Below are 12,504 nucleotides of genomic sequence, written 5' to 3'. Positions count from 1 at the left end.
TATTAAGGTGGTAGACTTGTAGAGAAAAGATACAAGTATAGTTTGCAGAACAGGCTGGCAGGCAGAAGAACAAGGGAAAAGTTGAACTTTCAACTTGAGTCAAAGGCAGTCTGGAGACAGAATCCCTCTTCCTTCCTCTTTTCTCTTAAAGCTTTCATCTGATTGGATGAGGCCCACCCACTGTATAAAGGATAGTCTGATTCACCCAAAGTCTACTGATTTAAATGTTATTCTTATTTTTTTAAAAAGCTTTTACAGCGACGTCTAGACTTGTGCTTGACAAATATCTGGGAACCATAACTTAGCCAAGTTGACACGTAAAGACGATCACAGCCACAACAGTGCAACTAAAGACACTCATGAAAGAGGACTTCCAGGACTGCTTCAGAAAGTGGCAAGAACAATGAGGATAAATATGTCTGAAGCGAGGGGGTGTATTTTGAGGCGGATTAATGGCAATATGTCTTTTACTGTAATTTTTTTTTAATTTTATTTAAATTTTCACTGTATTGTTTGATCACACCTCGTATCTAGGCCCTCATTTTGCCACTTTTCCCCTCAAGCCTAGTCTGGTGGGGCAAAACTACCAAACAGTATAGACCCATTCTACAACATTCTATATTTACTGATCCATAAAGGATTCAAAACTTTAACTAACCCTGGGTGTCTATCTGAGGCATATCACTACAAAATAATTCAAAATTGACACCTCCGAAATCTGAACAAGTTGTGTCAAAGATTTCAGAGGTGTTTGTATCCATAGCCTAAGAAAATAGTTATGGTTAACTAAAAGGATTTTGATAACATTACTCTTAATCACAACAAATTGCAAACATCCTAAATGTTAAATAATGGTTTATTAAATATATGCAGAACAAGTATATCCCCTAATATTAGGCAATATTTAAAGATATTTTTCAAAAAATAATTAAGTGGAATAACAGTAAAGATATAATAAGTGGAAAGACACGTTATCAAACAATATAATATGATAGCATTTACTAAAACTATGTACATACATTTATTAAAATGGCAGCAACAATGGTGAATACTGAATGATGATAATCTAGAATATGTAAATTATCTTTGTCTAAATCAACTTGCTAATTTTCCCATATTGTAGATGTATTTCTTTTATAAGGAAGCAAACTATTTTTATGATTTTTTAAAGAAAAAATTGCACAGAGTCACCATTTGCAGCTTAAAATATGTGTGGGTTCACACACAGCCTTTTTCCTGGCCCTTCCCCTTCTGTGTTGATCTAATTTTCATTTTTTAGCCATCCTCCACAATAGGTTTTACAGTTCTTTGAAGGAAGGAGGTCATATCTTTTAGTAGAGATTACACCAACTGCTACAATATATGTAGTAAATACATACAAGACAAACAAAATCATGAAATAAAATTAAAATATATTTGTGTACATAAAGAAATAAAATTATTTTGGTGATTTTTGGAAATTCAAGGGTTAATTTAATTTTAAAATTCTAAGATCTTTAATGCCATGTTTATGAAGCAAATGAGCATACTGAGTCAAAGAAACATAGATATGAAAACAATACTCATTCATTTATAATTTTTTAAATTTTTTCTCTGTTAGTGTCGAATCAAAATGTACCTACATTTTATATTGCTTTAAAATAAAGACTGTGAGTTTTATATCCCACATATGAGTGAAATCGTAAAACTGAAAGCAACAAACAAACAAGACAAACAAAAACTCATAGACACAGAAAAGAGTACATTGGTACCAGAGAGAAGTGGGGGGGAGTCGAAATGGGTCAAGGGTATCAAATAAATGGTGACGGAAGGAGATTTGACTTTGGATGGTGAACACATGATGCGATATAAGAGGATATGTTATAGAAATGCACACTTGAAACCTATATAGTTTTATTAACCAATGTCACCCTAGTAAATTTGATAAAAAAATAATAATAATAATTAAATAAAGCCTGTAAAAAGAAATGGATTTTAGAGTATCTAGTGCCCAAAAATAAAAATGTTAACATAATATAGAAAAGTAATGAAATTAAAACTATGGTCATGAGCTTTAAAGTATTGTACAAACCAAGCAAATAAAGTTAAAACTGTTAAATATAAGTGCATTTCTTCAAATACTTTAATTCATCACATTCAGGAAGACTAAACTCCTTCTCTTCCCCTCCATTAGCATATGCAGGTCAAATATCCAGATAGGAAAAAGAAAATCATGTTTCTATGCTTTTACTGTTTTCTAATTTCTCAATTTAATGTAATTTAATATAGAAACAGGAATAAACAGGGTTTCTCTGATAACTAGGAGCTATGTTTCAGGCTTTATTTCCTTAAATCTATAAACAGCAGTAATAAAAAAGAGAGGGAAGAAGGAAGAGGTGCAAGCAGAGAAAAAGAGAGAGGGATAAACCTATTGCACATTAGCACCAATTGCACAAACCAAGCTGAAGGAACGTGTTCCTTGCAATGGAAGAAATTCATGGAGAAAAATTTCTCTATTGAGCACCAGCTTTTTCGATATATTTAGAATGCTTTCACACAAGTTATATGTCTGGGGAATTTATTATCAAATATAAATTAAAAAAAAAACACAAGATAAAGTAAAAAACAGTTAAAAGTCAGTTCTCAGCAAACAGATTATTTAACTATACCCCCCCCCCCTTCACACACACTTGGCCATTCCACTTGAAAAAGCTATCCTCTCGCTTGCTTAATTACACTCTAGTCGGCTTGCCTGATTACACTCACATTCAAAGTAATTTTGTGCATTTTATGAAAACTGAATTCTAATTTCCTTGTATTGTTTAGTTAAAACAGACTCCTATGTAAACTGCTCCTTATTAATCCCTAGTATGACAATGTTTCTCTTTTAATAAACACTATCAAATATTCCATTTTATCCTGTATGTGTTGTAGTATCACCAGTTTTAATAGAAATTTCATTTAATTAGATTTTAAAAAACTATCACTGCCCAAGGTTATAAGTGTGTACTTTGCTTCAGTGGGAAAATGAAATCTTTAATACCATGCAATTTTTATAAAGTAAGATCATCATAAAAGCCTCTTGGCAGCCATTATTGTCAAAATATCTCTGGAATATCAATGCAGCCTTGAATCCTATTTCTCTTTATTTTAATTTCAACATTTTCTTCTTTAATGAATTCATTCATTGAAAACAAAAGCCCCAAACAAAAACTATACAGTTCAGGAAAATATAGACTTCCACGTGCTCAGATTTATCTTCTCCAAGCATTGGTTAATTAAAAACTCAACATTTGAAGATTCTCTTAAAAATAAAAGTAACATTTTAGTAACATAGTACTTTACAGAATCTCATATTTGCATATTTGTATAGAATGTTTTATCTTTCCAAAAATCAACTGGTTGTATAAGATTTTAGATTGCACACAGCTAATACTGAAAAATTCATTGAAACCTTCTTTTTCCTTGTTTCTTTTGCCACTGCATTTATCTTCATTTTCATGCCAACCTTGCTGTTTCATTTACTACCTCAGCTTCATCTCACAGGTCCTTAAGTGCACATGTTCCTTAAGGTCTGATGTTCATTTCTTTTTTTTTTTCTTCTCCTTAAGACAGTTTTCTCCATCTCTCAGAAGTTTAGCTAATTACTGACGGAGATATGCTCCAGAGCTTTCTCGAGAAGTAGCTCCTAATTTCAGAGTCTCAAATCCAACTTACCCAGAACCAATTCGTACTCATTTGAAATAAGGAGACAAAGATGTCAGAAATGGTGTGGCCCAAATGCTGTCAGTACAACAGTCAATGCAGGGCAGCTGTGCAAGTTACTGACAATCACGTGGGCATCATACTGAGTAAGACAAACACTGAGCCTGACTGTAATACGATTGGAATAAGCAAGCACAGGCAAGTGTTAGGTATTACGGTTATTCAGGTATAAAGTGAGTAAGGCCTGTAATAAGGAGACAAGTTGACTGTTGTTATGATGATTTTAAAAAGTAAGGGAGAAAATTTAAAAAACTCTTGGAGAATTATCTTCAGATGGTGTTATGGACTGAATTGTATTCCTCCCCGCCCCCGCAAATTCCAACATCGAAGCCCCAGACCCCAGTACCTCAGAATGTGAAATATGTGGAGCCAGGGCCCTTAAAGAGAAAATTAGGTTAAAATGAGGCTATTAGAATGAACCCTAATTAAATCTGACTGGTGTCCTTATGAGAAGAGAAAATCTGGACACACAAAGAACACCAAGGATATGTTTTCACAGAGGAAGGTTCACATGAAGAAACAGCAACAAAGCAGCTATCTTGAAACCAAGGAGAAAGGCCTAGAAAGAAACCAAACTCGCTGACACCTTGGAATGCACTACTGTCCTTCAGAACTGGAAAAACACATTTGTGTTGTTTAAGCCACCCAGTCTGTGGCACTTTGTGATGGCAGCCTGAGAGACTAATACAGATGACAAACTCAAAGGAGATGAATATAACATGTTAGTGAGCCCATTAAAGGGGACCTAGTATTAGTTTGATTTAAGGAAATGGGATTATTAGGGTTTGGGACAGAACATTTTTAATAATGTCTTTTGGTTATATCTGAGGTGTTAATTATATCCTTCAAGTAGTAATAAAATATTTTCTATTCTATGGATAAAAGATAAAACATAGATACCACAGTTTATCATTTTCCATCCGAAATTACCTTCCCCTGACCTTTTTTTCTTATTCTCTCTCCTTCCAGTGTTTCTCACATATTCTCACTCTCTCCTCTCTCTAACGTGATACTCTTATCTCATTCTCTTCAAAGCCAGATTTCTCAATAAAGTATTTCATAAAGTTAACTTGCATCCTCACTTACTCCCCATCACCTTGAAATAGGCACATGACTGAATGTCTCCCCCTTACGGAACCCACATATGTCTTTCGGGCTCTGACAGAAAGTTAGTTGGATATGAAACCGATATTGAGGATGGTGGAGGGACACACAATTCAGCTGTTAATTCTGTCCTACCTTTTCCATTCCATTTCCATCTTGCAGACCTAACCAGTACCACCTAATTGTCAACACCAGTGGGTCCAATTTAATCGATTTCTCATTGTATTCTGATGTATATTTACAATGAATTATTAGGTCCTCCTTCGTCTTCCTCTTTAATTTATCAAATTTTATAATATCATCTTCTCTTGGTTCTTCTCCTAATCCTCTTTTTTGAATATCTCCTTTTCTGCACCTCTCTTTCTTTCACCCATGTTTTATATACATGGGTCTCACTATAGCATCTGGTCCTTAGATTTGTGTTCTTTTTAATCCGCATCTTCTCTTGGATCATTTCATGTATTCTTGAGGTTTTAGGCTATCTTATATGCTGCCTGTATCTCTTCCGTTCCCCAGTTATAACTTCTTCCCTAAGCAGCAGTCTTAAAATCCAAATAATTGCTGGACAGCTCCTTGAATGTGCCTTTAGCCTTTGGAGCACATGGCTCTATTCTGAATTTCAAATAACTCTACCATCTGCAATGTCTCATGTGTATACATTGGAGTTAGTCTATGCACAAAATGAATCACTAAATTCTGAAAAAAATCATGCATCTAAAAAAAATGTGCTATTTATTTTCTTCTCCAGCTCAATTGCTACTGTACTAGGTAAGGCCTTCAAGATCTATTACTCCGACTAATGTGACAACCTCTTAACTGCTCTCTCTAACCCTGGACTTGGCCCCTTACAGCCACCTTCTATACTGTTGGAAGGATGTGATCTATTAAAAATATAAATCTGCCTATAATAGTCTACTGATGAAAAGTTTCTTATCCAAGGGGATATGATTCATACAATACCTAGGTTTCCTATTATGGTTTACAAGACTATCCTTAATAGTCTTAACTATTATTTCACTTAAACATTATTTCAGCCTTAATGCCTTATCCTCCACTTTATGTTCCAGTGGTGCCAAATTGCTGGAAATTCTCCTGACCTTATCAAGCTGTTTCATTTCTCTATGACAGTGCCTGCTCCTTCCTCTACCAATAAGTCCCTTTCCTTCTTTTACTGTTTTTCCCATAGTCCTTCTTGTTACCTTCCTCAAGATTTCTTCAAAGATCTATTCTTGATGGATCAGGTGATAAGATTTTATGCCCTGGCATAAAATCACAGAAAACACAGCACATTGGAGTAACAGGCTATACATTCTTAGATATGGGGATATTTCAGCTCCGGTTCCTAGCACCTGGTACATAGTAATTGCACGTGTTGCCTTCAACTCATTTAGAATTAGCTATCAGAAATTACTACATATTCATTCTATTATTGAGCTATATAGTCAAGAACTTTATGCCAGACAACTATTGTTTTTTTGTTTGTTTTTTTAAACACAAAACTTAAGATAAATTTAATTGAAAACATTCATTACAGAAATTAACAATGCTCGCCATTCTTTAAACACCATATACATTATTAATATATACTGTATATTTCCAATCAACTCCATTCTTAGGCTCAATTTTAGAAACACAATTGCAACAGACAACTATTGTTAATATTCATTACTCACCATATTTATGGGATCAACTGGTCCAATGCTGTTTACATAAACATCAGTTTCAATTACTGTTGGCCTCACTGCAAAATACAAACACACTCACAAAAATGATCAAACATATGACCAGAGGTTGTGTTAAATAAATCTTAGTTTTAAAATTAAATGAGTTATAATATTTACCATTTAAATAATAAAACATTCCTCTTTAGGAAATAAAGAAACATAGCCCATTACAAATATGCAAACAACTTTTCAGTTTACAAAATTTTTATACAACTAAATATTAACATTTTTGAGTGAAAACATTCTGATGTACAACCTAAAAAGTGTTAGAAATACCTAAATTATCCAATAAAACTAAAGAAGTTAATTCAGTAAAAATTGCTAGATAATTGCTCAACAATTATCATAGAATTTTAGAATTTGAATGAAATTTTAAAGCCTGTTATTTGTTCCTACCTCATTCCTCCCTTGTTAACAATATTCCTGTAGGTTATTTATAGTTGGCTCCAATGTAAGCTGGATTTTTATCTAATTTTCACAGAGTCTATGGTATGGACGTCACTATAAACTTCATCTATTGTGTTTTGCACATAACCATTTGTGTTTTCCCAGTGAGTCTTTAAATGATATATACAGTATTTTATGTTCTATAAAAATGTATAGCACAGGTCAGCCTTTTAAATATGTATAAAATGATATGATTAACCAATATCCACAATCATGCCATATTGGATTGTAACTTAGGCTTTCAACCTTTGTCAGATATTTTTAGTTCCTATAATGAGATTTACCATAACAATAATGATAATTTATACGCATAAGACTTTTTGTTTGCTATAAAAAAGATTCACATAGTTTCTCTTATTCCCCTTACCCCACTAAATAAGATATAAAGCTTTAATTTATTGGTTTAGCAAATACTTTTTTGAGGAATGTGTATAAAAGATTCACAAAGTGGACATGGAAGAGAAAACCATTCCAAGAAAAAAATATCATATATCTCAGAGATTTAGAAAGAGATAATGCCAGTGAAATAAAGCAGAAAACCAACTTTTAGGGTGAAAGTTTCTAAAGTAGCATGTTTTTAGTGATATTTACTCAATTCTCCTTTCTAAACTATCAGAGTTCCCTTTCTGGCCTAGTATTCATTAGTCTTACAATTCAGACGCTGTGTTCCACCTGTCATGATAAACCTTCTCCTTTAATACACAGCTGAGTCTGCTTGTCTGAGTCTGAGTCTCTATTCAGCCCCAAGTCTCCCTGTCTTGGTACCTTCCAGTCTGGCAGCAGCCCCCAGACTAATAAGCTACAATGGAAAACTTGAGTCATTTTGAAAAACAGTGCCTGTATAATTTCACAACAGTATTTAATTTAACCCTTTACAATAAAATAACAAAACAAAACACTACACTTAGAAAAACATTTACTTGCACATAGTTTCTTTTTCTTTAAGCAAAGATTTCATTGCGCGGTATGCATATTTTCTTGGACAGAAAAGTAAATAAAATTTGTTAGAAATGGTTTTAGTATGCCAAACTGTAGGTTTTTAGACCCACATAATACATAACACTGTAATTCGATCTGCTAGCCAATAATTAAATTTCTTAAATAAATGCAGGTGATATGATTTATAGAAAGTTTTATAATTTAACTTAGGCTGATGTCTTCTGAGATGAATTGATTTAACTGTTTGCCATTTGTTTATTTATATTTTTATCAATTTCAGGTGTACAAAGCAACATAATAGTTAGACATTTACACCCTTCACAAAGTGATAACCCCCCCAATCTACTGCCCTTCTGACATCATATATAGCTGTTACAATACTATTGACTATATTTCCTATGCTGTTTACTTTTGACTAGCTATGAATTGTGGCCAAGAAATATAATTAAGCTAATTATACCTAGATTTACAAAATGATTTTTATGAAAGTCAATAACAAGACAATAGGTTATTAGTTTTATTTGTAAGTATATTTATCACCATTTATAGGCAATTAAGTACAATGTACCAGTCTTAATTAGTTTTTTGTTTGTTTTTTTTCAGTTCATTGATAAATCAACAGACACTGAGTATCTGCTCCTTATTTCATAATACTAAGGACTGAACACTCTATGCCAAGAAGTAAATAATTCCTGAAGACTTTTTTTATATACAGGACACACTTTTTACAGTATAGAAAGCTCTAGTTATGAGTGATCTATCCTGGCTTCCTGATATCAACATTTCCTTAGAAAATTATAAGACAAATATGTGTCTGTTAGGAAAATATAAACTTTTTAGGGCTTTAGGCCATGAGCCACACTGTAGTATTCCATTATTAACAAAAGTCAATTTCACCTGTGATGGGACAAAAAAAGAATCACATCTGTCATATGACTCACAGTATTAAGAAAGGAAAGAATACCAGACAGGGTAATTTCTTGGTAAAAGTTAATTGTTTTTAAACACTTAAAAATAATAATAATATTGTCTTTTCCTATTTCAAAATATAGAATGCAAATACATGGATATAATAGCAAAAACAGGACTAGAGTTTATGTAGTAAATGGTTCGTGATGTCCTTAAATTATAATAACGTTACTAGTATATAATTACATTTAATCAAGTAAAATGGATATTTTAATCACTAAAAATGATGACTGTCTATTTAATAAGAGTATATAAAGATAAAATAAACTATAACTTCTTGATGAATCCAAAAGAGGGAACAAATAGAAAAAATAAAATACAATGGTATATAGAACAGAGTAGAAAAACAGAAACAAATATAAAAGCAGTAGATTAAAACAATATATACAATAATTATCCTAAATATTTGTATATCTGCATTAGCCACTCCATTTAAAATAAAAAGACTGTAAAACTTAACACTAAGAGAAATAAAACGCAAATATAAAACTGCTATCCAACAGTAAATTTATAACAACCCTAAATTTATATGTATGCATGACAGTTTCAATATACATAAAGCAAAAATTGACTGGACTTTAAATAAAGAGATGAATCAATGTTTGTAGTTAGATATTTTTAACACACGTTTTTCAGTATATATGTGTGTGTGTGTATATATTTATATACATTAAATATGTATATATATGTGTGTATATATATATATATATATACACACACACACACATTATTTGAGCAATAAGAAACTTGACTTCAGCATGTTCTCTGAGCAAAATAGAATTAAGCTAGTTATCAACAACAAAAATATCTAGAACAAAGCTATTTTTTAAAATCAAACATTATTCATTTGTCTAGTCCCTGTGTTCATGGAATTATGACAAAAGAATAAATTATGAAAGGCTAAAGAAATGCTTAGAGGACATTTATATTAATTTCCTTTGTCTTAATCTCCTCGTATGTCTTCCAAAAAAGTATAGAACAAAAAGGGAAAAAAAATAGAAGTGCACAAAAACTATGGCCGCAGCATAATTTGAAGACAAAGTCCAAATTTCAAAATGACTGTAAAAAAACAAACAAAAAAAACAACAACACTAAGTCATGACAAGAAATCTCTCAAATACTTCCTCACTTCTGTTCTAATGCAAGATTTCATGCTGAGCAAAGCTGACTGAGATTAACTGAGGAAGAAAGAAGATGGCAGTTAGTTACCTAAAGCAGATCTAAAAGTACAAGTAAAATAATTAAGTGTACTATAAGTGTGAAATTATTTTAAAATGTATCTTATGACCAGAAAAAAAAAATAATAGGATAGGGATATACAAGTTACATGATGTGAAACAGCAATCTTTAAAATAAAGAGTTTTGGGGCAGACATAAATTTCAAAAAAGGAAAACAGATGGGCTTTGGAAATCAGGTGGTAAAGGGGGGGAAACAGAAAAAGGAGAGGATTTCATGCTCCTGCAAGTAAAGAGAACCAATAAATGGAAAAATCACATAATTCCTCCCAAGCATAAAACAAATACACGACACTAATAACAACAAATGAATTTAAAGTATCCGGGCTTTGCTATAATGACATAAGGGGATATCAATGAACTAGGAATCTTGCAAAAACACCCATGAAACACAAAAGAAATAGGAAAAAAAGAAAGGAAGAGATCCATACAAAGTTGTTGCAGCCAAAATTCAGCACAAATCAACTGCGGAAAATCCTCTCAAAAAAAATTAAGCAGAAAAAAACAAAACGAAACTATAAGGCAACAACAGTCCATTAAATGTATTCAAACAATTATTTGGGGATAAGAAAAATCCCTTTGAATCAGAAATTTAGAAGCTAAGTAAAAAGTGCCCTTCCCCTAACACACACATGAGCATAACAAACAGGGAGAAATGAACAGAGAACTGATTGAACTTAGGAAAGAAATGGAAAAAAAATAGACAAAAGTCAATTCTAAGATGACCAAAAATACATAACCTAAAAAAAAAAAAAAAGAAAGTAATAGGCAGAGGGGAAAAATCAAGATAATATACATGAAATAAAGAGATAATTCAGAGAGAAAGTTTGGCAAATTATGATTAGCATTCATGTAATTGGAACCCAATGAAAACGAAAGGCAAAACAATGGGAGAGAACTAATAATATCCAACACTATACTGTAAATCAATCAATCAATCTTTCTAGAGATGAAAGAAAACCTGAAATTTTAAAAAGACATATCAGTTACCTGGAAGAAAGGTTACCCAAAATTAATAACTCAAAGATATATCTTATTAAAAGTATTCAATTAAAACATAAAGAAAAAGACAAAAGAACTTCAGGGAAAAAAAAGACGAAATAAACTACCAGAGCAAAAGAATTGGACTGGCATCAAATTCCTCAAAAATGACACACAAAGAGAGTCAACTTTGAAATAGCTTAATAAGAAAACTCAGTGAAAGAAAGCCTGAACCAAGGATTTCACATCCAACCAATCTGTCCTTCAAGCATCAAGTCAATGGAAAAAAATTTTCAACATACAAAAACTGTTTGAAAAACCTACCCATGTAAGAGATGAGTGGGAAAACTTCAGAAAAAAGAGTAAGGATGAGAATTTTAACATATATTGAGGCAGATTAAATACTAAAACCAAGATTGAGACCAGGATGTTAAACTAATTTAAAACTGCTATATGTTGTTGCAAAGCAGAAAATAAGCTAACTGAAAATAATCGAGCAAATAACTTTAAGAAACGGTATTTTGATTACATACTGTAAAGCTAAAGACAAAAATAATTGTACATAGATATTTTATTCTAGCTAGTCAATTTGTTTTCACAGACGTGTTAAAATTCTAAAACTACTTTGTGTTCTTACTGGAATTATAAATGAGAGCCAGGTGTCTATCTTTTGAAAAAAGAAATTGCAAACAAATAAGGAAAGGGGAAAAGCTAGACTGAATGAACCCCGTGGGGTTTAGATTAGAATCAGAGCTCTCAGATTGAACTCATGGTTTATAATTCATGTACAAAGATATAGATAAATAGATAGATATATAGATGCCTGTGAATGTGTGTGTGGAACATATATTTCCTACTTTAATAAATGCACCTAGTGTGCCCAGATTACGGTTTCTAAATAGCATTGTACAAAAAGAAAAAAGAAAAAAAAAGAACCAGAGCTCCTTAGAGATATGGTGAATTCCATTGCTAGATCAAGATGAGACTAGAATATTATATGTGTTAGAAAGTAAGGATGTGCTCAGAAAAATATGGGGATGAGTAAAAGGACATAGAAGCCAAATTATAGGAAGTTCCAGTGACCAACTTATTATTTTGAGCAACAAAATAAATAAAGTAATGGGTTATTAACTATATAAAATAAAACATATCTGTAAGTCTACACTGAGTAAATAAATGCGTAGATAAATAAATGGGGGAGAGCCACAGTTCTTCCTTATGGTAAAATGATGATTAATATTTGTAGAAGGAATGATGATGACATTGAGTCACTATTTGGCAAACAGCATGGTAATACTGTTGCAGGTAAAAATTAATGATAGCTACTAGCTTCACAATGTGTACTGAGAAACATTTGCAC

General features: G+C 32.1%; 1 protein-coding gene across 1 annotated transcript in view; it reads right to left on the bottom strand.

The window, feature by feature from the left end:
- GABRG1 (gamma-aminobutyric acid type A receptor subunit gamma1) overlaps positions 1-12,504 on the bottom strand; it is a 52,149-nt gene that overhangs the window by 23,360 nt on the left and 16,285 nt on the right. Inside the window, exon 3 of the mRNA XM_033105322.1 lies at positions 6,522-6,589. Within this exon, the coding sequence (XP_032961213.1) occupies positions 6,522-6,589 (68 nt within the window). The remainder of the gene's footprint in view (positions 1-6,521; positions 6,590-12,504) is intronic.

The sequence above is a fragment of the Rhinolophus ferrumequinum genome, chromosome 5 (genome assembly GCF_004115265.2).
Source record: "Rhinolophus ferrumequinum isolate MPI-CBG mRhiFer1 chromosome 5, mRhiFer1_v1.p, whole genome shotgun sequence".
Classification (NCBI taxonomy): domain Eukaryota; kingdom Metazoa; phylum Chordata; class Mammalia; order Chiroptera; family Rhinolophidae; genus Rhinolophus; species Rhinolophus ferrumequinum.
This window is presented reverse-complemented; position numbering and strand designations above follow the sequence as displayed.